This window comes from Bison bison, unplaced genomic scaffold (assembly GCF_000754665.1).
Source record: "Bison bison bison isolate TAMUID 2011002044 unplaced genomic scaffold, Bison_UMD1.0 scf7180017864478, whole genome shotgun sequence".
Taxonomy (NCBI): domain Eukaryota; kingdom Metazoa; phylum Chordata; class Mammalia; order Artiodactyla; family Bovidae; genus Bison; species Bison bison.
This window is the reverse complement of record NW_011495038.1, coordinates 1,429,799-1,454,800: the sequence shown is the minus strand read 5'-3', so window position 1 is coordinate 1,454,800 and position 25,002 is coordinate 1,429,799. Positions and strand designations below refer to the sequence as shown.

At 35.7% G+C, this 25,002-nt stretch overlaps 1 protein-coding gene across 2 annotated transcripts; it reads left to right on the top strand.

Annotated features, from left to right (window-relative positions):
- The first annotated feature begins 11 nt into the window (after positions 1 to 11).
- Positions 12 to 21,347, top strand: FAM76B (family with sequence similarity 76, member B). 2 transcript variants are annotated; one of them, XM_010862114.1, is made up of 10 exons: positions 12 to 109; positions 961 to 1,025; positions 2,111 to 2,165; positions 3,197 to 3,352; positions 5,807 to 6,006; positions 9,622 to 9,669; positions 9,859 to 9,939; positions 10,588 to 10,720; positions 13,767 to 13,868; positions 18,715 to 21,347. In XM_010862114.1, the coding sequence occupies exons 1-10, from the start codon at positions 23 to 25 to the stop codon at positions 18,802 to 18,804; spliced, it is 1,017 nt and encodes a 338-aa protein (XP_010860416.1). In that variant the 5' UTR covers positions 12 to 22; the 3' UTR covers positions 18,805 to 21,347. The 2 variants fall into 2 exon arrangements, with proteins under 2 accessions (XP_010860416.1, XP_010860415.1); XM_010862113.1 differs by having other exon boundaries at positions 10,585 to 10,720.
- The last annotated feature ends 3,655 nt before the right edge of the window (positions 21,348 to 25,002 follow it).

Below are 25,002 nucleotides of genomic sequence, written 5' to 3'. Positions count from 1 at the left end.
GATCTGGAGGCTGAGGAGCAGGATGGCGGCCTCGGCCCTGTACGCCTGCACCAAGTGCACCCAGCGCTATCCCTTCGAGGAGCTCTCCCAGGGCCAGCAGCTCTGCAAGGTCCGTGGGCGCTGGGTGGCGGGCGGGCGGGGTTTCCTCGGCCGTGGCCCGAGGGAGCTGGGTGCCCGTGTGGCACTGCAGCCCCCCCCCACTCCTCCCCCTGTGTCTCCTCGCTGGCGTTTTGGGGGTTTGGAGTTCTCGCCTCCTCACCCAGAGACCCGGTTCTCCGAGGACCTGGGCATCCGCTGGGAAAGCCCCTGAGAGGAGGACAGAGCCGTGCCCTCTTCCAGGCGGCCCGAGAAGGGTCCGGGCCCCAGCAACGTTGAGGGGGTCTCGGGGTGGGGCTGCGTGAGGCAGCCACCTGTCTATGCCGCAGAGACCCCGGGGTGGAGACGTTTTCCTCTCGGTTTTCTGTCTGGTCTGTCCTCTCCTTCCACCGGGAGGCAGAGGACGGTGTTTGCACTTTCTTGCTAGGAACCCGAAGCCGCAGAGCTGATGGCATCCTCCTTCCCTGTCCGGGAAAGCGAAGCGTCTGGCTTGGGAACAGAATGCTCTAAGATTTGGAGCTCCTCCCATCCCATTAAAGCCGGGATGCTGTCTGTGAGCGACGGTGCAAAATAACAAGTAGTTTCACATTTAACCAGTCCTTGGGGTCGGCCCTGACAGCGTTCTGTAATTTTCATCTGTTGAGTACCCCCCACATCTAATAAAGACAAAGACACCTAAGCCTCCCCTAAGGAATTATGCTGTAATTGGCCACTTACTTGATAAAATCACTCAATTGTCTTCGTTGGGGGACAGATTTTATTGACATTTCAGGCATTTGACTAGGTTGAGTAATAATTCTCCACCAGAAAAGTGAAATTTGGGACTTCGAGATAGATACTGACTAATATATTGTCTTATTACAGGAATGTCGGATTGCACATCCAATTGTAAAATGTACTTACTGCAGATCAGAATTTCAACAAGAGAGGTTTGTATATTGAACAGTTTTTGATTGTTAAAGGCAAAGTATTGTCTGTAAGGAATACTTGAGGCTTGTAACCCCATATATATATTAAAGCTTTTTTAAATAAAATGCTTTAGTTTCTCAAAATTTTAGTTGTAAGCACTTACTACATGTTTCTACATAGTAGGAGAGAGAATGTTCACCAAAAATTAATGAGTATTTTACAGCTATACTTTATACCTGAGGAAATAAAAAATATTGCAAGGAAAATATACAGCCTTGCTAATGAGAAGTGCAAATATCAATTGTTATTGTTAAGATGTGGGGGAAAAAAAATGACAGGATCATCTTTTGTAGTTCGGTGGTTAAGTGCCTTCCAATGCAGGGGGATGCAGGTTCCATCCCTGGTGAAGGAGCTAAGATCCAACATGCTCTCAGGCCATCAAAAAACAAAACACAAAAACAGAAACAGTACTTTAACAAATAATGTTTGTTTGTTTAAAGTCCGAGTAAGGACTTTAAAAATGGCCCACATCAAAAAAACTTAAAAAGGTAGAATGTTAGTGCTGACATGGACTTGAGGAAAGGTCTACAGCAAAGTCTAGTAACTTGTCACCAGTGGAAGAAAAACACATATCTTTTAATGGAGTGATTCCTGTTAGAGCCTCAGTACCCATAGAAGAGCTTATAAAAAGAATAATGAAGAAGAATAATGTCTTCACAAGTAGGTATGAGTATCATAATAGTGAAGAGCGAACAATGGAAGGTTATGTAGGCACTGATTCTGTGCATACATAATGGCAAGTGTGAAGATTGCCATTGTAAATGTGTAAATAGGAAACAATAAAATTTTAGTTTTGTTTCCATTTAAAATATGCAATAAAAACATGTAAAAACATTTATCTTAATTAAGAGGAGTAAACTTAGATAATACACAGCCCTGAAAAGATCTTATGTTGGTATTTTTGAAAAATTCTCTGTGTTAGAATAAGTTTTAAGTACTACTAAAGCAAATAGTACACTTTTACTGATAGTACACTTTGACTACTTGCTTTAGTTCAACATTGTGCTGCTTAAGTTTCATCATCTATATACAATTTCCTTTTCAGCAAAACTAATACAATTTGTAAGAAGTGTGCTCAAAATGTGAAGCAATTTGGCACTGTAAGTATATCTTATATTTTTATCTTATTGGCATTGATCTGTTAATGTTTTCACAAAGGTTCACCTTTTAAAAAAAATATATCGCTGTGTTTTTAAATGTTTCAAAGTAGCAAAATATTTCAGGAAAGAAACTTTCTATGGAGGGTCAACTGGGAAGACAGCATTTTAAAACAGTCATATTATGTGCATGTTTATATATATTGAATTTCAATGTGGTGTTTATGATCTTATTCTTTAAAGACTCAAATATAACAGACTCCTGATTTTAGAGAACTTACATATTCATAATTTGCATAATTATATTTTCCACCTTCCTCAGAATCTCTGACAGTTTTTGTATATGGCACAGTGTTTAGGCATTTAGTCTCAAAAGTCAAGAAGTTATCCTAGTATAATTCTTTTCTTTTATGTATATTGCACTCATTATTGGTATGTTACAGTCATGATTAGTAAAATTGCTGGCCTTAAGGCTTTCTAAAATCTGGGTTGTCTTGAATGTCAAAGAAAATGAAGGTATGTTTTAGTTGAATTTGCTTGTGCCAAATTTTTTAGTTGAAAACTCATCTGTTCATTGCATCATCTGTACTTATATATGATGAAAACTGCTAAATGTATGCTGAATAAATGATAAAGTAATTAAACTAACAGGACATTAAGTTAGTAGAAATTCTTTCCCTCAAATATGGATATATGAAACTTTTCTATAAGTGTGTGCCTTTGGTTGGAACTTTTTTACATGTAGCTTTTGTATTATATAACATACTGTGCAAATCATAAATACATTTCTCATGGTGTTATTTATCTGTTTAATAGAGTAAAAAGTTTCATGAGTCTAGAAATAAGTGTTAGTAAATGAATCAAATGTCTTTGACTACAATAGAGCAACATAATTAACAAATTTTTTCGCCCATTATGACATTTCCTTAATTAACTCCTGAAATGTGTCCTGTGCACTCAGATTAGGTTATGCACCAAAATTTTAGTATTTTTAAATGTCTCAATTAAAGAAAATACATATCTGTTTTTTTCAGCCTAAGCCCTGTCAGTACTGTAACATAATTGCGGCATTTATTGGTACAAAGTGTCAGCGTTGCACAAATTCAGAAAAAAAATATGGACCACCTCAGACTTGTGAGCAGTGCAAACAACAATGTGCTTTTGATCGGAAGGAGGAAGGAAGAAGAAAGGTATGTTTTATTTATGTTATGACATCTTCTGGAAATTAAATACATCACAAACAAGTTGGAAGTTTTTACGATTAATACATTACTGAAGCTTGATATATTCTTTGAGTCCCTGAAAGCAGGTGGTTAGATGATAGTTCACAAACAGTACATTTTCTCCTTGGCGTCATATGTAGATTCATCTTGATCAATCAAGGTTACTCTATTTTAAAAAGGGGGCTTACCTGGTAGCTCAGCTGGTAAAGAATCCACCTGCATTACAGGAGACCCCGGTTTGCTTCCTGGGTCGGGAAGATCCCCTGGAGAAGGGATAGGCTACCCACTCCAGTAGTCTTGGGCTTCCCTGGTGGCTCAGACGATAAAGAATCCACCTGCAATGTGGGAGACCTGGGTTCCATCACTGGTTGGGAAGATCCCCTGGAGGAGAGCATGTCAACTCACTCCAGTGTTCTGGAGAATCCCCATGGACAGAGGAGCCTGGCGGTCTACAGTCCGTGGGGTCGCAAAGAGTTGAACATAACTGAGTGACTAAGCACAGCACACATACTTTAAAAAATATTCTGTGATGACTGTTCTGTACTGTTTGGCTCCAACATTTTGTGTGGAAAAATTGCTGACTGCTTTTAAATCCTTTCAGCTACTTAACCTTTTGCTGGTTACTTGATGTTGCTAGTGTGAAAAAATACCTGATGGCGCTTCAGCATATATATATTTCTAAGTTAGTCATGTGCCTTTTGATTTGAGGCTCATATTTTATATCATTTTTTTTTCCTCTACCTGTAGTGAAAGTATGTGTATGTGTGTGACATTCCTCTGCTGAGCATTCATTCACACAGGCTTCCTGATGTCTGTCAGTGTCAACTGATTTGGAGGATGAGTGTCAACTTTGAGGGGCTCTCCTAGGTCCCTCCACAACATTATATGTATCCTAGTTGGAAAACGTGTCCCTTCAGCACTCTTGTGTGAACAAATAGAAGATAAAAACCTAATTTTTATCATTTTAGTCTTAATAATTTTGGAAAGAAATCTCCTTTTCTCCCCATTGATAGGCATACAGTGGACTTCCATTGTTTGTCATAGTTTTGTTCTATAAAAGTACTGCGAACACTGAGTTAGTGAATACTGAACTGTGGCTCCTAGGGTAGTACGGGATTAGGTTCCTGCCTCTGGTCACAATCTGGTAGAGTCAATCAATATCTAATCCTGTTTTGTATATGTCTCTGTTTAAAGACACCTTACTTAATATATATTGTTGATTGATTACATTGAACTTGGAGCAAACAGCACTATAACTGCCTGATTGAATCTTACCTAACACAGGTGTTTTCCACTTAAGGGCTTCCGGAGTGGCTTAGTGATAAAGAATCTGCATACCAATGCAGGAGACATGGGTTCGATCCCAGGGTTGGGAAGATCCCCTGGAGGAGGAAATTGCAATGCACTCCAGTATTCTTGCCTAGGAAATCCCATAGACAGAGGAGTCTGGTGAGCTACAGTTCATGGGTCACAAAAGTGTCGGACACAACTTAGCAACTGAACAACAGTTTTCCACGTAAGGTACACAGCCACCTTGTGCTTAGGAACACTACATTACTCTAGCATTATACTTGGGGACAATGTTAACAGTGAAATCACCAATAAAAAACAGTAAAAAACAATAAAAAATAAATCCAATAAAAATAAAACAATAAAAAACACTAAGTAGACTGTGAAAAGGATACTTGTTTATAATGTGAGAGCTGAAAAAATGCAGCAGAACTTTACCTTGTTCAGCCTCATCTGGGAACATTTGTAGTCCAGCTACACAAATTTTGTGCTGCTCTGTGCATGTGGGTTTCCACTCCAATATTCTAGCCTGGAGAGTCCCATGGACAGAGGAGCCTGGCAGGCTATACAGTCCATGGGGTCGTGAGAGTTGGACACGACTTAGTGACTAAAGAGAGATGCATGTGGGTGAATGATCACAAAAGTGCTACAAGTTGATTTAGGGGTGACATAGTTTTTAGCTTGTTAGGTGGTGAATTTGCAAATGAAAATTGGTTGTGTGTCATTCAATCTCTCCTTTTTTCTGTAAATTAACAGTTTTGCTGTCATGATAGATACTTTGTCTTTTTAGTAATAACAGTGATTTAAGAATTCAGGTTAGTGCTTAGATAAGGTTTCTTTGAAATATATGTCATCAATTTATGTTTATTTTCCAGTAATAAGAAAACAAATTTCTCTCTATAAATTCAAATTCATCAAATAAATGGATGTCCGTATATCATCCTTTGCCCTTTTGTGAGCCTCTAAACAAGTGTTTTCCCAAGATTCAAACAGTCTAATTTTACTTCCATTTTGCAAAAATCTGTGTGTACAAGAGAGAGAGTCAGAAGTTGAACAGCTTATCTTCACCTGGTTTCACTTATAGCCAGTTACGGGTACATTTAATCTAATAAAAGTATTCTCTTTTAAAAGGTTGATGGGAAGTTATTATGCTGGCTTTGTACTTTATCATACAAGAGAGTTTTACAGAAGACAAAAGAACAGAGGAAGAGCCTTGGATCTTCACATTCAAATTCATCATCTTCATCTCTTACTGAGAAAGATCAGCATCATGCAAAACACCACCACCACCACCACCATCACCACCATCGTCACAGCAGTAGTCATCATAAGTAAGTACTTTGAAAGCGTGTTTTCCAAAGTCCTCTGTGGCATTTTAATACCTGCTTTTGGTGTTTAACTTTTTGTAAATGCTAGCTGTGTACTAGTTTAGTATGTGGTAAGCTTCTTGAGTGTCTAGGGCAATTTCCTCACTTTATTCAGTGTACAGGATTACACATAGTGAGTGTGTTAAGTTGTTTACCATAAATGTGAAGATCGGACATTTCGGGAATTACAGTATAAAGTTATCATGTAATGAAGTCAAAATACAAGTACACAGTTAATACTTCATTGATTCATGTTATCAAAAACCTCAATATTCAAAGAATCGTTAGGATTTTACTTGTAAAAATTACATTTGCCTCAGTTACTATTTGGAGAAGGACATGGCAACCCACTCCCAGCACTCTTGCCTGGAAAATCCCATGGACGGAGGAGCCTGGTAGGCTACAGTCCATGGGGTTGCGAAGAGTCAGATACGACTGAGCGACTTCACTTTCACTTTTCACTTTCATGCATTGGAGAAGGAAATGGCAACCCACTCCAGTGTTCTTGCCTGGAGAATCCCAGGGACGGCGGAGCCTGGTGGGCTGCCGTCTATGGGGTCGCACAGAGTTGGACATGACTGAAGCGACTTAGCAGCAGCAGCAGTTCGTATTAACTTGTTTTAGTTAAAATTTTAACCAGTGACTAGGAAATGTATTTTGTATTTTTGGAGAACAGATTGTAACACTATCATTTGTGACTGTGATAGAAGCATTCTAAACATTGAAGATTCCCAAAATGTGAGACAAAAATCTTTCTGAGTAGTGGTACTTTGCTGTTTTTAAAAACAGGAACTGTATTCAAATATCAGCTACTTGATTTTTAAATTGCCTTAGGAAGAAAAGTTAAATAGTAGTGATATAGTAATCCTTAATGTGTGTAAAGGTTTTTTTTTTTAATGTGGCTTTAGTCTTCATGGAAAATCAAGACTATTAAAATGTAAATTAAATACAAAAATTAAGATGGAGAAAAAAGGGACATGATACACACTGAGTTTCAGGAGAATTTATTATATTTTCTCAAATTTCTCTGAATAATTTTCAAGTTCTAGGTAGTCAAAACAGTTTCATGTACAGAAAACTGATGTCTGCCACATTTAGGAACACGGATGATACATTTGGAGTATTTTATAGGTCTGTCTAGTAAACAACGTTTGACTCTGAACTTTAGACAAGCACACGTATCAGATTATGGGGGTTCGTTGAGGCACTGATACTGTTTGCTTCTCTAGCCATTTTTCATTTGTCGCTGTGCTGTAGTGCTTTCTGAATGTAATGGTGGTAGATTACATAGTGCTTTCTAACCTGGCTACTTTGAAGAAATGTTCTGATCTCTGTATCGGAGAATTACAGTAAGGAGCAAAGGAATATAAATCTTCCTTATTTTCACTTCTTGCTTTAGGGAAAAATATGAAAAAATAACTACCATGATGGTGACTGGCAGACCTACTTCTCAGACTCAGCTGACATACCTCTTTTCCTTGTGCTTTACGGATAAATTTGTTCTGGCATGAGGTGAAAGGACACACGCACGTTGTGTTTATTAAGATCTAACATTGTCACAGTAACTTAATCTTTTGAAGGAATGACAGGTTTCAAAAGTAAAGGGAAAGAGAATGGATTGATTTTTTAATTTTCCTTTTGATTATTTAAGAAGTGTAAATACTATTTTGTATGTGATGAGTAGGCAACCAGTTGGTGGAGTCATATCTGAAATTCAGTGGATGAGGATGATTACAGACAGTTTACATATTGTGATATAAATTGATGGGTGTTGGAGGAAGGAAGAAACTCAGGTTAATATGGATACAAGAAAAGCCCACCTCAGAAAGCTGAGATTCCAAATGTTTCTATTAAGTCACTATTGTGGTTTTTCTCATTTCAAGGTCTGGACTTTGCCAATGCATATGACTTGCCAGTGCTCTTAATGAAATTTGTAAGAGAAAATGGCAGCTGAATTCCTCAGTAGTGTTACTGTTTCCCACCACAAGTAGAGAATAGCTCAGGTTGATAGAATTTCAGCTGTTGTTTCCCCGGCTTATTTATTTATAGCTGATTCTTAAGAACATGGTTAAAAAACTTGTACATCTACAACAGCAATAAATTTTATACACACACATAAACACATGTACATATTTCTATTGTGTATATAGCACTGTACTAAATATTTTACATACATAACTCATTTAATCCTCATATTCCCTATAAGCTATGCATTATATCCATTTTGCAGATGAGGTAATTGAGGCTCAGGGATTTTCAGTAAGTTGCAAAAGGTCGCACAGCCCAGGTCATCTAACACCTCTTATATTGTATAAGGTTCAAGTGGACCCTTGAACAACAAATTTAAACTGCATAGGTCCACTTATATACTCAGACTTTGTTTTGTTTTACTCAATATTTACTGTAGTTCATGATCTGTGGTTGATTGAGTCTAGATGCAGAACCTCCTAAATGGAGGACTGACTGTGCAAAGATTTTCAACTGCTTGGAGGATCACTGCCCCCAAAGCCCCACATTGTTCAAGAGGCAGCATTTTACGTGGTTTCTGATACATACATAGGAGATGCTCTGCACATGTTGAATGAATAAACTAGAGGTTAGTGAAGGATTGGCTAGTGGGAAAATACGGGAGAAAGGTATGGACATTTCATAGTGAATTATTAAGTGGTTATTAGCGTTGTGGCATAATGCAAAAGAAGTAGTACTGTAGTAGTAATTATAAGGAGCTTACCAGGTGGCTAAGTGGTAAAGAATCCATCTGCCTGCCAAGCAGGAGACCACAAGTTCGATCCCTGAGTTAGGAAGATCCCCTGGAGAAGGAAATGGCAACACATTCCAGTATTCTTGCCTGAGAAATCCCATGGACAGAGGAACGTGGCAGGTTAGTCCATGGAGTCGCCAAAGTCAGACATGACTTAGTGACTAAACGGCAGCAGTAGTTATAAGGAAAAGTAAAATCACTTGTTTCTATGAGATTTCCCCATATTTGCAGCTTGACTGCTCTAGAGTACAGCCTAATGAAAGACTGGAGACTTTGGAGGAGAGGATTCTTAGGAAAAGTAGAAAAGAAAGAAAGAAATTCAGATATTTCCTGGTTTAGCCTGACACACTATTCTGAGCTACCTGAGTTACTCTGGTTCATCTCCATGTAGGATTATTAGGAAGGCCTTAACTTTAAGATAAAATATCTTCTGTCTAAAATAGTAAGGGTAGCCTAAGTAAGACGATTTTCCAACTTTATCATTATAGAACCCTATTACGTTCGTTTTCATGCTCATATACCCTAACCCTTAATGTGATATTAAATTGAATTATAAAAATACTAATTAAAAAGAAAATCCAATCCCTGTCGTTGTATTTTTCTTAACAAGATGGCCAGTAGTCATTTGATTAGAATTTATTTTATTAAAATGTGATTTATTCAATATATTAGCTTAGTCTGAAAACTTAGTTGAATATGCCATTCATTGAACAAAAGAGTGTAAACATGTATCATTTGATTCCATTGAGAAGAATGCTGTTAAAATGTTGATGTTTTAAATAAATGTTGTTATTAGATGTCATTTGTGTATTTTTCAGAATCAGCAATCTGAGTCCAGAACAAGAACAGGGACTGTGGAAACAGAGGTAAATATGTTAATATATTTCCTGAAATACTTTGACATGTATTTTTTAAAATGTGACATTTCTTTACCTTTGTTACTTAGGCTTTAAAAAAATTGATATTCAGTAATGTTTTAGGGGAAGAAAACTATGTTTTCCTTTGGTGCCTCTTCCCTTTTTACTCTAATTATTTTTATTAATGTTTGGTTTCAGCCATAAATCCTCTGCAGCAATTCAGAATGAAACTCCAAAGAAAAAGCCCAAATTGGAATCTAAGCCATCTAATGGAGATAGGTAAAAATTAATTCCTTTAGTGCTGTGAAAATTCAACTTAGTTGAACAATCATGGCTGGTTGCCAGTTATTACTAGGTAAAAGAATAGAAACATGTATCTTCTACATTGACTTCTTTGAGTCACCTTGAAGAGTAAACAAAATCAGTTAAAATTTTTAACTTAATTTTAGTAATAAGAAAGTGGCACTGAACTATGTTATTCTATTTGGGGCATAAATTTGGGTTTTGAAAAAAAATTTCTGAATTCTCTGTATCTTAATTATTCTTCAGTGAAACACAAAACTAATTGTGATATTTGAGATTGACCTGCTTGGAAAATGTTTTTAGATTTAAAGTATTATGAGAGTGACTTTGTTTTAGTTCATTAGCCAAAAGTTTGCTGATGTTACTGTACAAATTGGCTGCCTATTGCTTTACACTAGAAGTATTGACCCCCTAAAAGCTAATACTGAATTATATTTCTGCAGGTGTATGTAATGTGTGCCATTAGTAAGGTAATTTGCCAGTTGCATCCATTTCTGTCAGGTACATATTTTTTTGCATTAGCCTTAAGGATGTTTGTGGAATTGTCTAATTTATGCAATTTGAACACCTGCTAATTTTCTTTCTACTTCATTTAACTGTATTTTACTTTTTTCTTTTTAGTAGCTCTATAAATCAGTCAGCAGATAGTGGGGGAACAGACAATTTTGTCCTTATAAGTCAACTGAAAGAAGAAGTGATGTCACTTAAACGTCTCTTACAGCAGAGAGACCAGACCATTTTAGAAAAAGATAAAAAGGTAAGTACATGGTTCACTGAAGCCTGGTAAGATTTACATCTTGACTATTGCTTGATAAATGCAAATTTTACTAGACTTTGTTTAATAACTTCTTAATGTGTGTTGTGCATGATTCTTACAAGACACAGAAGTGCAAATTGGAACCTAAGCCATCTAATGATGATACATAAAAACAGTATTTCAGAATTTTAGTTCTCAGAATTAGTTGAGGGCTATAAAATTCTATTAATTTCTGGATATTAGTTTCACTAAGCCAGAAATCTAAAGTTAGGTCTAATGTCTTAATTTGAAAACAAGATATAAATGAATATTGTGTCAATTCTTTTGATAAAGTAATTGAATTGAATGCAGTCTTTTATATACCAATTGTCTATTTCAATCAGGATCAAATAACAGGTGAAAATTAATGCTATGGGAATTTCCTATGTGATAGTGATTAGCTATATATAAGGTGGAAAGTAAATCCGCTTGTTGGAACTTTTATATAAGTTAGATCAAGAGGAATAATCAAATACACAGTCTGTTTAGTAAAAAGTTGTAATACTTTCTTTGTGCACTTTAGCTGAATCGTACCTCTTTGGGCCTCAATTTTCTCATTTTAAAAATGAGAGTATTAACACCATCTCATGGGATGATTGTAATGAAATGAAAATGTAAAGTCCGTGTATAAGTGCTCATAGCTGCTATTACTGGGGTCTGGTCATCTTTGAGGGTAGAACCTACTTCTGTACTTGTTTTATGGTCCTGGACTATCTAGTTTGACCTACTTCAAACATTATTGCAATAGGAAAACATTAAAAATACTCTTCTTAAAATTACAAACAAGACATAATTATGAATATAGCTGTCTCTGAGTATCCACGGTAATGCTTGAATCTAAGTTGGCTTATACTTCTGACATTCATGTAAAAAAATGTAACTTTTACATTACATTTTCCCTGACCTTGACGGTTAACAGATTTAAATTTATTTTAATACATTTGTACCTTACCTTTTAAGCAAATTCAATTTTTGAAATTTAGAATTGACATAAAAGTAGCAAAATTATGAGTGTCTTATTTTTTATGGTTCTTTTTGCTTAGTAACAGAATATTTTCGGTTAGTTTTTATGAAAATTTGTTTTACACTCAAAATTTCAGAGAAATTTCTGTTACACAAAGATAGGTCTATCTGTACTAACCTAGATAAAAGTTGAGTAAAATGGTAAGTTTACTATAAAATAGCAATGATTCCAAAACCAAGTAGTAATGAATTGTGGAATTTTGGCTTCTTTAGATTTTGTTTTCTTTTTCTAGCATGACTAGACTGTTCCTGCACTTAAGTAACAGTTTTCTGTTTTTGTTAGTGTTCCTTTTTTCTTAAACACTGATGGGCATGGAAATTCGCAGTATTTTGAGCAAAATAATTGTAAGCCTAAAAATAGCTACATATTTACACCTTTTTCTTACAATGTAAGTGTAAGACAGTCATGTTATTTTCTTGAATTTAGTTCACTTCATTCAGTGACTTCTGCAGCCAGCCACATACTAGATCAGAAGGATAAAAAGATAGAATAATAATAAAAAAAAAAGACATGTTCTTATTTTTCAGAACTTTAATAATATGGAGGCAACTTAGAACATAGAGATGAGAATATCATAGTTTATCTGTAGTGAACTGGTGTTTTAGCACAAGAATTCCTCTGTAATATAGAAAGCAGAATTCAGTTATTCTTTGAATTTGACAAAAGCAAGAGCTTTTATTCAGAAAATCAGAATATAAGATACTGTGACTTCCTTTTTCTCTTTTTGGTGTACTTCTTTGTTTAGTGATTACTGGGTAATTACAGAAAAGAACCTGCAAACCTTTAAAACTTACATAATGAAAACCATTTAAAAATAACCAGAAGCATGTAGAATCTACAAAAGTGGTAAAGATGATCTTATTTGTAAAGCAGAAGTAGGTATGCAGACATAAAGAACAAACACGGATACCAAGGGGAAAGGTAGGAGTGGGATTGACATTACTATACTGTACTGCTGTGTATAAAGTAGATATCTAACGAGAACCTGTAGCACAAGGCACAGGGATGTCTACTTGGTGCTTTGTGGTGCCCTAAATGGGAAGGAAATCCAAAAAAGAGGGGATATACGTATATGTAAGGCTGATTTACTTTGTTATACAGCAGAAACTGACAGAGCAGTGAGAAGCAACTATATTCCAATTTAAAAAAATAATAAAAAGCAATCAATCAATAAAAATGACCAGAATCTTTCTTCTACCTGGTTCTTTTATTGAAATTATATAATACCAACTTATTTTTTAGTGTGAAGTCATGAGATTTTATATCTTTAGGCTATCTATATTTATGAAGAAAAATTGTCATGTAGTTAGCTGTCTTTCTCAAATCCCTTAACTTTTTTAAGTTGTCTAAGCGCAAATTTTAAAGTAACCCTCTTTCCTTTCTCATTCCATGTTAGTTGTATTTCTGTGTTTTGTTCTCCATCTTTACCTCAGATCTTAGGTGGTATCAGATATGGAGTTCTGGACATAAAGTTTAAAGGAAAAAGCAATATAGCTTTCAGTTGATAAAACTGTTTCTCTGATTTTCATACTTGTCCAGTGTGAACCTTTTTTCTTCTATCATTGAAAGATTGTTTTAACCTGAAACCAGTTGTATTGTTTACTTTGTTTTTATATGTGAAGTATGTTTTAACCGAAGCATTTTCCAAAGCATTAACCACTAAGCTTTCCTGTTGGCATACCAGTTGCCAAATTCTGTGTCCAGTGAAACTACCTTAAAAAGAAACAAAAACAGCAACTTCTCAAAATTTTACTGATGTTTCAATATTATCGTAATATTAGTGTTAAACTAGTAAATTAGAATTCATTTCACAAAACAGAAATTCTAGATAAGTTACAAAATGCAGGAATCTGTTAACATTCTCCATTTTATAATGAATTGTGAGTTTACTGTGAAAAATATTTAAAATGGTGGGTGTTTGTTTATCAGGTTGTATATATGCATATATATGAATATTTATCTATATATTTTTTAACCTTTCAGTTAACTGAACTTAAGGCAGATTTTCAGTACCAAGAGTCAAACTTGAGAACAAAGATGAATAGTATGGAAAAAGCTCACAAAGAAACAGTGGAACAACTCCAGGTAAATGAGATAATTTATGTAAACTGTTAGGCAAGGAGGGCTAAATGTGGTTAATAGTATTCTTTCTCTTAGAATCATATTGGTATCCCTACTTTATGCATATCCAGAGCACTTTCAGCTTTGATTTTGAGTTTATAATAGTTTTTAATCCTGCTCCCATTAAAAGTTGTTGCTTGAAATCACTTGATAGAGGGGATTCAGTAGATTAAATCTGAAAACTTTTGCCTGAAATTTAGATGGAGTTTTCAGATTCGTGAAACTAAGGTGAAAATTAAGTTTAGTACACTGTGTAGCTATTCTTCTGTTTCCTCCCAGATATGGAGGAGAAGTAGAGGTACACACCAATTTTTAGGGACCTCAAGTGAAGGAAATTCATGCTGCATGCAGAGGTGCAAGGCCCAAGAGTGCACCTTAACCTTTGGACTACGATTTCCAAAGTGCCAAGCAGAGCTCTGGGCTTTTTTGGTGGCTCAGATGGTAAAGAATCCGCCTGCAAAGTGGGAGACCTGGGTTTGATCACTGGGTTGGGAAGATCCCCTAGAGCAGGGAATGGTAATCCGCTCCAGTATTCCTGCCTGGAGAATCCCCATGGATAGAGGAGCCTGGCGGGCTACAGTTGATGGGGTTGCACGACTTGGACACGACTGAAACAACTCAGCAGCAGCAGCAAATAGGGCTCTCAGTATCCACAGGAGGGATCCTGTGCAAGCCAGCCTCCCAGTACTACAGGGTGTACTCGGTAGGGTTTCTGTATGTAGAACAACTGAATGGTGATGCCAGGAGTCACCACAGTGACAAAGAGGGTGGTGTCTGAGGTCTGGCACACAGAGATGGAGCGCATCCAACATAGACACAGGTTATCCCCTTCTTCAAGCCTTTTTTCACCCTGGTCTCATGAATTTAAAAATCAGATGCACTAAGTTAATTACATGTTCTATTAATTTATACATTCTGACATTTGTTGTCTTAAAAGCATAGAAGATGGCAGCACACAGACTTCGGGCCATCCGTTGGGAGAGTGCAGCTTGGGAAGGAAGGAATTAATACTGACCTTTTTTTTTTTTTTTTAAACATTGTAACACCAAGGGATATTTGCTGTTCCTATCTTTTGGTTTTGTGTTCTTCATTCTTTTAACATAGCTTACATTGAGTAAGATTGTAAAGTGGATTAGGAACTTGCTGAAATTCAAGGTAGAGGTTGGCTAGTCCTAATGCTGATCTTACTGTCAAAGAATTGTGAAGAGAAACTTCCGTAGAACCTGACACATAGTAGATGTTCAGTTAGTTTGCCGAATGAGTGGTGATTTATGGAAATACCCATCAGCCCTCTTTTCTGAGAGATTTGCCCTTTTTATATACTAGGCTTCTTGTACATTATCGTTTCTCATCCACCAGCAAATAGTAGTTTCATTTTGTGTTACTCATTCAGTTGTTAGGGCTGACTGATAACTGGAAATAAAATCTTCTGCATGGTGATCTCCAGTTTGATGTAGCCAAAACATGAATAAATTCAGAATGATACAGCAAAAAACCTGTGAGCAGTACTTAAATTTGATAAACCTTAGTACATCTCAGTGTTCAGAAGAGCAGTTCGTTGTTTGATTTTGTAGTTGTAAGCACAGGGGACTTCTCTTTGACATTTTAGTCTGTTTAGTATCCGTAGCCCACCTCTTCTTGGTTGATAGCTGAAATTTCATAGAATAATAACTAATAATAAGATGAAAGTGTACATTTTCAACATAATTTTACATAGGCTGTCTTATTTGCACCTTAGTGTAACTTTGAGTTATGTGATGTCCTCATTTTACACATGAAATTGTGGAAATGTAGTCAGAAGTGGCATAGAAACCTACATCTTCTAACTCAGATTTAACTATACTTTCTTCTGTTCTGCACTGTCTCCCACCTCAGGTTACTCAGGTTTTGTGTTTCATTCTTGCTGTTAGACCACTTCCCTATTTGTGTTATTATTGGTGACCTTCTGTCACAGTTAAGTATCCTCTTTTAACCCCATTCCCCTTAGCAGCCATGTACTAGTAAGGTTCTCTACCGGAGTAAATATAGTGAACTGTTGTTCTTATCTTTTTGGGATAAGAAACTGAACACTGAAGCAGAAAATTTACCTTGTTCTAATAGCTCTCAAAACATTTGAAATTACCAAACCTGAAAAATAATCATTGAGCAACACAAAAAAACTGTCCCCCCCCCCCAAAAAAAAACCCCTTAACAAAACCCAACCAACCAAACAGTAACCAGATTATCTGAAATACCAGGAATATCCAATAAAAAATACACCTTCATTTAAGGGATAAGGTGATAAAAAGGAAAAGGGAAATAACATTTGAGTGCCTGCTGTATACCAGCCACTGTGTTAGGTTAAGTGTTTTGTATATTTGATTAGTTCTTTCAACCCTTGTTGAGATAGATGGTGTGAGTACTGTTTTACATATGAGAAAATAAATTTCAATTACATAGCAGATAAATGGCAAAACCAGGAATCAGAGAAGCATCTGTGATTAATACATATTCTTTCCTTTAGGCCAGCATTTCTAAACATTTTCAACTTGCTTAAGAGTTCTTAAATAATTGATTTTTGCATGGTGTGTAATAAAGAAGTAATAAATACGAGAATAAAACTTTTAATGCATGTAACTAAATATTATTATAAAGTGTATTTTAATTGTATCAGAATAAGATTTAGACTTGTCTCCTTTTAGCAACTGACCGTTGATTTTTCTTAAAGGCTTTTTTCTTACATAATTTATCAGCAGATTTAATGATGTGATTAGGATACTAAATAATACATGCAGATTGAAAATTCGCTGATAAAGAATTAAAAGGAAAAACTTTTCAATACCTAATGTTTTTTTAATATTTATTTATTTTTAATTGATGATTGCTTTACAATATTGGTTTGATGTCTGTCATCAACATAAATTAACCATAGGTGTACATATGTCCCCTCCCTCTTGAATCTCCCTTCCACCTGCCGCCATCCCCACCCCTCTAGGTTATCACAGGGCCCCAGTGTGAGTTCCCCGAGTCATACAGCAAATCCCCATTGGCTGTCTGTTCACATATGTTAGTGTATGTGCTGGGCGAAGGCAATGGCAACCCACTCCAGTACTCTTGCCTGGCAAATCCCACGGATGGAGGAGCCTGGTAGGCTGCAGTCTATGGGGTCACTAGGAGTCGGACACTACTGAGGGACTTCCCTTTCACTTTTCACTTTCATGCATTGGAGAAGGAAATGGCAACCCACTCCAGTGTTCTTGCCTGGAGAATCCCAGGGACAGGGGAGCCTGGTGGGCTGCCGTCTCTGGGGTCGCACAGGGTCAGACATGACTGAAGTGACTTAGCAGTAGCAGCAGTGTATGTGCCTCCATGCTGCTTTCCATTTATCTCATCCTCTCCCTCTTCTCCCCCACCCTTGTAATATCTAACGTTTGAGTTCTTGTATTTCATACTTAGAATATGACAATTATAAACTCATTGATATTTTGTTTATTTTTTAATCATGAATGAGAAAAGGTAGTTTAAAAGTTAACTTTTTAATGATTTGCTATGTCATTGTAAACACTTCTACATAATGTAGCTTACAGATCTGACAGAGATCTCTTTGGAGCAACTTTGCAAACATTTCCTTTTTTTATGCCCTTCATTAGTTTGTATTTTAAAATTTGTTTCTTAAGATTCCTTGTTTTAGCCAGTGAGTCTGTTATAAATTAAGTAATATATGTAGCTAACAATGAAAAGAAAACAATTTATGACTACCGTATTTACTAGGATGGTCAACTGAGTGTTACACCAGTTAATAATGAGTGGGTGTATTTGACTTTCACTAACTGCCAGGCATTCTCATTGATTTGTCCTCTGAGTTTCTCAAACTAGTTCTAAAGGGAAAATAAAAATCCTTTTAGATTCTTTATGGTTCTCTGAAATTGAATTTGAAACTGAAAGTCCTAATTATAACCTTAATTATTTAATAATCATGGAATAGAGAAATGCTGTTAATCATGCAGTAGAACGTAAAAAATTGATTTGACTTGCAAATATAAGATAGCTAGGTTATTTGCATTTTGGGGGTCGTCATGGGTATTAATTAGGGAGAATTTGATTGGAGAAGGGTGAGGTGCTAAGTACAAAGCCTGAGACAGGTTAGGCAGTGTTACCTTGCCATACAAAGGCTAAAATTAGAAGATAAAGCACTGAGGTTAAAAAAGTCTAGATAATAAAAAGATCTTAAGACCTGTAAAGGAAAATGATTTTCAAACATAAGCCACAGTGATGATGTATAACTACTCAAATTGTATCAAAGCCAATACCAGATTAACTGTTGGTGCTTCAAAAAAAATTATTTAAGTATTGTTAACAGAGTAGTCTGTTTGGCAAAGCAATAAAGTCTGTACGTTTTTGCAAAAAGGACCTTTTATGCGTGTTTTATAAGGTATACACATCAGAATGAAGGTCTTTATAGTTCTGGAAATGGTCCTCTCAAATTATCACTTGAATTATTTGATTTTATTCATTATAAAATAATACTTATATTCATAGCTTTTGCTTCATGTTTTTACAATAAAGCTGAAATATTTTCCCCGTATTTAAAAACTTGACCCTGTTTTAAATGGATTCACTTTAAGTTGCTTTTTTTGTAACCAGTTGAATCTGGACAACAATCGCATTAATATGGACATTTACAAAGGGGGCTGACAAACCAATCTAAAGTTTTCCTTTTACATATCAAAGAGATGAGCCTAAATACCTCTTTCATTCTGATAGTGTGTATTCTTCAGCATGACTTAATATTTGAAATATTTTTAATGGTAAATGTTTTTGTCTCCCACAGGCCAAAAACAGAGAGCTACTCAAACAGGTTGCAGCGTTGTCAAAGGGTAAAAAGTTTGACAAAAGTGGAAGCATATTAACATCCCCTTGAGAAAGTGCTTATTCGTTAAGTGTTTCTGCTGAAAATGTAAAATTTGAAAAAAATTCTGTGAAGCCCTTAAATTCTGTGTAGTGAAAAAATATTTTTGCACACCAAATGAATTGGCGTGTTTCCTATTCACTTTTGTAATTGATATACAGCATTTTTTAAGTTGTAAAACATTCAAATGAAACTTCAACTGGTTTGAAGTAACTTTTTAATTATTTGATATCCAGGAACTTTTTTGCCAGCAATAGTATTGTTGTAAAGGAGTGCATGACTAGTGCCCTTTATAAAATGCAACATGCAATAATAGAGTAGGATGGTTTTCAGAAGTCAGAACAGCAGGGCTTTTTGTTTGTTTTTTGTTTTACACTATGCTAATTTCATATAAACAGTTTTCAATTCAGAAATACAAAAACTTTTGAACAAGAAAAATTGTGAACACTGGTTTTTTGGTAATTGTGTTTATACTTTTCATCAACATGAAATAGGAGAGAATCATGGTGCTTTTATTAAATGAACTTCAGAGTATATGTAAATATGTTTTTAAAAGTTACATTGTTAACATTAGTTAGTAAACTAGTATTTTCATTATTGGTATAGGAATTAATGTTTATTGTACAGTATCCAAGGTAAAATGTGTTTGTTTTGTAAAAACTACTGTAGATTTTTACTTACAAGTGCCTTTTTGCCACCTAATGTTTTTATTTATAGGAATGCTGATCTTTTGTACATACGGTTTGTTTTAAAATCATGTTTAATAAATGTTTGTATATAAATGCATATGTACAGAAGCCTATTTCAGAAGGAAAAGTTGCTAGTAAAATGTTTGCGGTTGCATTAAGAACTGACAATGCATTAGACTTGAGATGATTTCGTGGTTTGTTTCTGTGTGGTATGGGAAACTGTTGGTCATTGAATTCATTGAATTATGTTAAAATAGTTCCCAAAAGATTTAATTTTAAATCAGTATGGGTAGAATAATTTTATTTTTTATGTCATATGGCTTCATGTTCATATTTTGTGAGTTACATGTTTTATTTTTCTTTTATTAAAATTAAAAAAAATTTTCTTCAGTGGTCCATATATCTGCTTTCTCTATAATATGTGGTTATCTAAGTTAATATTTATGTATACCATACTTAAATTGTAAGTTTAAAGCAAATCTGGAAAAATTAAATATCTTTTATATCATTCTGTGATTATCTTTGAATAAATTGGAATCTACTGTAAGATTCAGGCACTATTTATAAGAAAATTATATCAGAGTCTTTAAAATTGTCTATAAAAGGTTAAAGGTAGGGTGGGATAGGTTAGGAGAAATTATTGACTAATTGCATTCTGATCCAGTGGTTTTCAGCCTGTAATAGAATTGATCTCCTTCTTAGTAAATGCCAATTCAGACTTTTCAGTTCATTTTTAAAATATCAAACATTGCCAGGTATACTGTACAGAGTAGAAAGTCTCCTCTTAGGAATTTATGGGCAAGGATAAATTTGTTTTTAGTAAATTGTTATTAAATTTATCAGTTTTGAAGATTGGTTTCTAAGAATATCCTATCCTCTTTCCTCAGAACACAGGATGATTGTATTAATTGTTTTTAACATAATTCATGTTTCAGTAGATTGTTCCTAAAGTTTCATTTTAAACTGATTTCAAATAATTTTTTATCCAGTTTGAATACATATAATCTAGGGTAATTTTCAAGTGATAGTAAAATATTGAATCAGTCAGACTTGGAAAAATTAAACCAGTTTGTTTTTATGAGACCTCATGCAATAATTTTCCTAAATTTAGTACTCTCAACAATGATAGCTAATGCCTTCCTAACACAGATTTTAATGTTTTCAGGATTTGCTAAATTCATAATACAGTCATTACCTTTCTTTAAAATTTATACTGTTTGTATTCTGGATTCATAGCCATTTGTCAATCCACAGTGGTCATTGTGGTTTTAAAATAAACTGTGTAATAGTTCTTACACCTTGTTGGAGCTGCTACAAAAGAAAGGTGCCCCTTCCCCTTTTTTGTAGGTAAGTGATTAAAAATTGAAATCAATCTAAATAATTAAGCTTTGTAAATTCGGAGGCTAAAACATTTTAGGGGCTTCACAGTATTTAGTCCTAATTAAATGCCTCTCTTTATTCCATGACCTGGTTTTATAACTTAATTATTTTGCAATTGTATAAATTAGTAATGAGTCCCAGTCCTGGATCTGTAGTGTATTGACCTAATGACCTAATATCCTCTCAATGTGGACCTGTAAGGAGATACTATGGTGTGCCGTATATTGTGCTTTTTTAGGCTGCTTTCAGCTATTGATTAGCATTTACCAGTGAGGGTCATTTTGGCTCCAGTTATTTATGTATTAATAGCCTGTGAATATTGCAGTCCTTTTTAGATTGTATTGGTTTAAATATGCATTCTGCAGTGAACCTGTTAAGCTGTTCACATGTATAGACTATTGAAATACTGTACCTGTACACATCTGACCGTTGACATTTTGTACTTTTTTCTAAATCCAATATTTCACAATAAAAACTCACCAAAAATTTTGTATTGGTTTCTTGTTGCTGCAGTAACATCTTTCCATAGATTTAGTGGCTTAAAACAGCACAAATCAGTTCTCTTACAGTTCTGGAGGCCAGAAGCCCCAAATCAGTCTGATGGGGGTGAAGTCAAGGTGTGGGCAGGGCTGCTTCCTTCATGAGGCTGCAGGGGAGTAACTATGTCCTTGCCCCTTCCAGCTTCTGAAATGCATTTCTTATATTCTGTGGTTCTTTGCCACTTGCTCCATCTTCACACTCAAACTACAGCATCTTCAAGTCTCTGCCTCTGTGGTCATAGATCTCTTGGTCATAGTGTCTCCTTCCTGCTTATTAGGACCTTACAAGGATGAGGACGTTGTCGGGAGCTCGTGGATGATCAACACAGTCTCCCTGTCTCAAGTCTGTAACTACATCCACATACTCCCTTTTATCATGTAAGGAACATAGTTGTTTATATGTTCTAGGGATTAGGACTTGGACTACTCGAGGCAACATTATTGAGGCTGCCATAAGCTTCCAGTTTTCCCAGTACAAGGCTCTAAAACAATAGATTTGAGAGCATTGATGCAGGCCAAATGTAATTTTCCTACCTGTTAAGACTGCTTTTGTGAAATACTTTTCTGAAAAAATGTAAATTTTTATTGTGCTATTTCAAAGCAACAATAGATGCATCAAGCTATATGTAATTAAGCCTTTGCAAGTGCTGGAACGTGACTAGAACCATGCTAGAGGATAGAATGAGAGTTATGATAGAATGAGAGTTATGATAGAATAAGACTTGAAGATTATGACTTCTTAATTTATAGCCTGTGTGTGTGTGTGGCTCAGTCGTGTCCGACTCTGTGACCCTATGGGCTGTAGCCCACCAGGCTCCTCTGTCTGATTCTCCAGTCAAGAATACTGAAGTGGGTAACCATTCCCTTCTCCATAATTTATAGCCTAGCTGGGGAGATAATATACATGAAAAAATACCTAGAACTTAACTTCAGTATTAAGGCAATAGAGGCTAACAGCTTTTAGCATGAGCATTCCCATAACTGTGGGCAAGGTTAGTCTATATCATTGTTTTCTCGAGCCTGAGCATGTGTCAGTCAGGGATGGGGTGGTGGGGCTCAGCCCAATTCTTGAGTCCATGCCTCTGGGATGGGGCCCCAGACAGACATTTCAGACTCAGGTGGGCCTGATTCCTCTGATGCAGAGCCCACACCTTAATGAGCAATTAAAAAAAGCTTGAGAAGGTTTAAGGGACATTGAGTGGAAGCCATGTTGAGAATTGGAGAATAAATTTGGAAAAGGTTTTGGAGATGCATTTTAAAAGCAGTTTGGGTAGAGTCTCCATAGAAGGAAGAGATGTGAGACCAGAATCATTTTTTTCCAACTGCTTTATTATATAGCCAAAGAAACAGAGCAGGCAAGGGCAAATGACTTAAGTATTGACTTTTATTAATGTCCTGACATTTTCTAAAAAGCATTTGAGGTCACTTGGTTTAAGTGATTTGTAACTAGCCAGTTTGCAACATAGTTAAAATCAGTTTTAGGGAGAAATGTGTATAGTCATATCAGAGTTACCTTGAGGATAGGGAGGAAAGTCAATTGGATGCAACAAGCTTACGGGCAGAGAAAATCTCCATTCTCAGCAATGACTTGACATATAAGGCACAGACTTTGTTTTTTTAATTGACAAGGAAATGGTAGATGACTCAAGCCCAGTGTTTCTTCTCTCATGTTTAATGTAATAGGGTTGTATTTGGAATATGTAGTGCTACTCACCACTTTTCAAGAAACACATAGTATGAAAAGTTATATGATTAAAGGGTTGAAAACGATTTTGACCAAAATGATTGACTTGTTTCCAAAATAGAGACGAGACCCACAACCCTATCAAAACGAGGCCAGAGAAATGAACAGACAGTCATAGGATACATGCATACGGTTCTTAACCTTGTGAAAAGATACTCAACCTCACTTAGAAAAATGAAAAAAGTACATGGAGATACTTCCTTGGTGGCCAATGGCTAAGACTCCATGCTCCCAATGCAGGGGGCCCGGGTTTGATAGCTGGTCGGAAGTTGATGGAGTCACCATTTCTTACCTATAGGTTTGTCTGTGTGTGTGTGTTCAGTCCCTCAGTCATATCTGATCTTAGTGACCTCATGGACTGTAGCCCGCCAGGCTCCGTTGTCCATGGGACTCTCCAGGCAAGAATACTGGAGTAGGTTGCCATTTCCTTCTCCAAGGGATCTTCTCCACCCAGGGATCAAACCTGCATCTCTTGTGTCTCCTGCATCTCTTGCATTGGCAGGCAGCTTCTTTGCCATTTTGCCACCTGGGAATAGGTTTGCAATATTCCAAATCTGACAAAATATTTGTTGAAAAAGTTTTGGGGAAAGACTCTCCTACATTCCTATTTGTCATTGCAAAACAGTCACTATGGAAGTATATTTCAATAACTAGCAAAATTACATATGCAATTGTGCTTTGACTTGGCAATTCAATTTCTAAAAATCTCTCTCAAACACACACATATATGTTTTTGAATATATAATATATAATCATATATATATATGTTCAAGAGATTGATTAAAAACTATTGTATGTCCATGTAATGAACATACTATATACATTATATATATACATATATATATGATATAGCTATAAAAATAGCTATTTCTCTAGAAGCAATTTCTCTCAATTGTTAATTGAAAGAAGCAAACTAAAGTATGTTAAAAGCAGGTTACTATTTAAGAAGGATAGGGCTCTACACATGCACACACACACACTCTTGTACACATACAAATATCTGCTTATACATTTTTAAAACCAAAGGTTTAACCATGACTTTTAAAAAATGGTTATCAATAAGGGACAGGTGTAGGAATAGGCTGGAAGGGACAATACAGTCGGAAGCTGGAATTCTTTGACTATACCATGTTTTGTTCATTTGACTTTGGAGTCATTTAAGTATTTTTACAGAGTTATAAAACAATAAAAACATAAATGAAACAAATGTACCCAAATATATAGCCAGTTGCTGCCAGCAGATAACTATAATAATTGCTATAAATGCAGTAATTTGTACCTCCCTAGTGGGCGTGTCCTAAAGTAAAAAAGAACTCCAAAATCATCTTAGTCTCTTGACAATCCTATTGTTGGTGACAGTGTCAGCATTCTGAGATTACTGTGTGGGATTAAAACATTGTGGAATAAGGCAAGAGAATAATTTTATGATTTTCTAATTCCATTATTCCTTTCATTGTTTAGGACTAGGATTCTTGGCTAAAGAAAAAGGAAATATAAATGGAAGTTTAATATAATCTTGTTTTTAATTAGAATTATCAGCATAAACTCAAGTTACTTTAAGAAGAAATAGATGTATTCAATAGGAAAAGTGTAAAATGAGCCTATAAATCTTGTCAGGTCAGATAGCAAGGAAACTATCAAGGACAATTTAGCGGACTCTCAAAAGACTCATGAGCCAGGCAGAAGATAGCACAATTTGAACATCGATATAGAAAATAATATCTGTAGTGGGTGGAAACACTGAGTATGTTTAAAACACAAGAATCCAAATGAGACTAAATGAAGAGACAAACACACCATACCATAACCAAAGCACCAATTGCTCACCATTGGAAGATGCTAGCAAGCTAGCTCATCA

What these genes read in the sequence shown, in the direction of transcription:
- FAM76B (XM_010862113.1), top strand. Translation starts at nt 23, where the DNA reads ATGGCGGCCTCGGCCCTGTACGCCTGCACCAAGTGCACCCAGCGCTAT. An exon ending in AGGGCCAGCAGCTCTGCAAG is followed by an intron (nt 110 to 960) that starts GTCCGTGGGCGC and finishes GTCTTATTACAG; the next exon opens with GAATGTCGGATTGCACATCC. An exon ending in AAACAGTGGAACAACTCCAG is followed by an intron (nt 13,869 to 18,714) that starts GTAAATGAGATA and finishes TGTCTCCCACAG; the next exon opens with GCCAAAAACAGAGAGCTACT.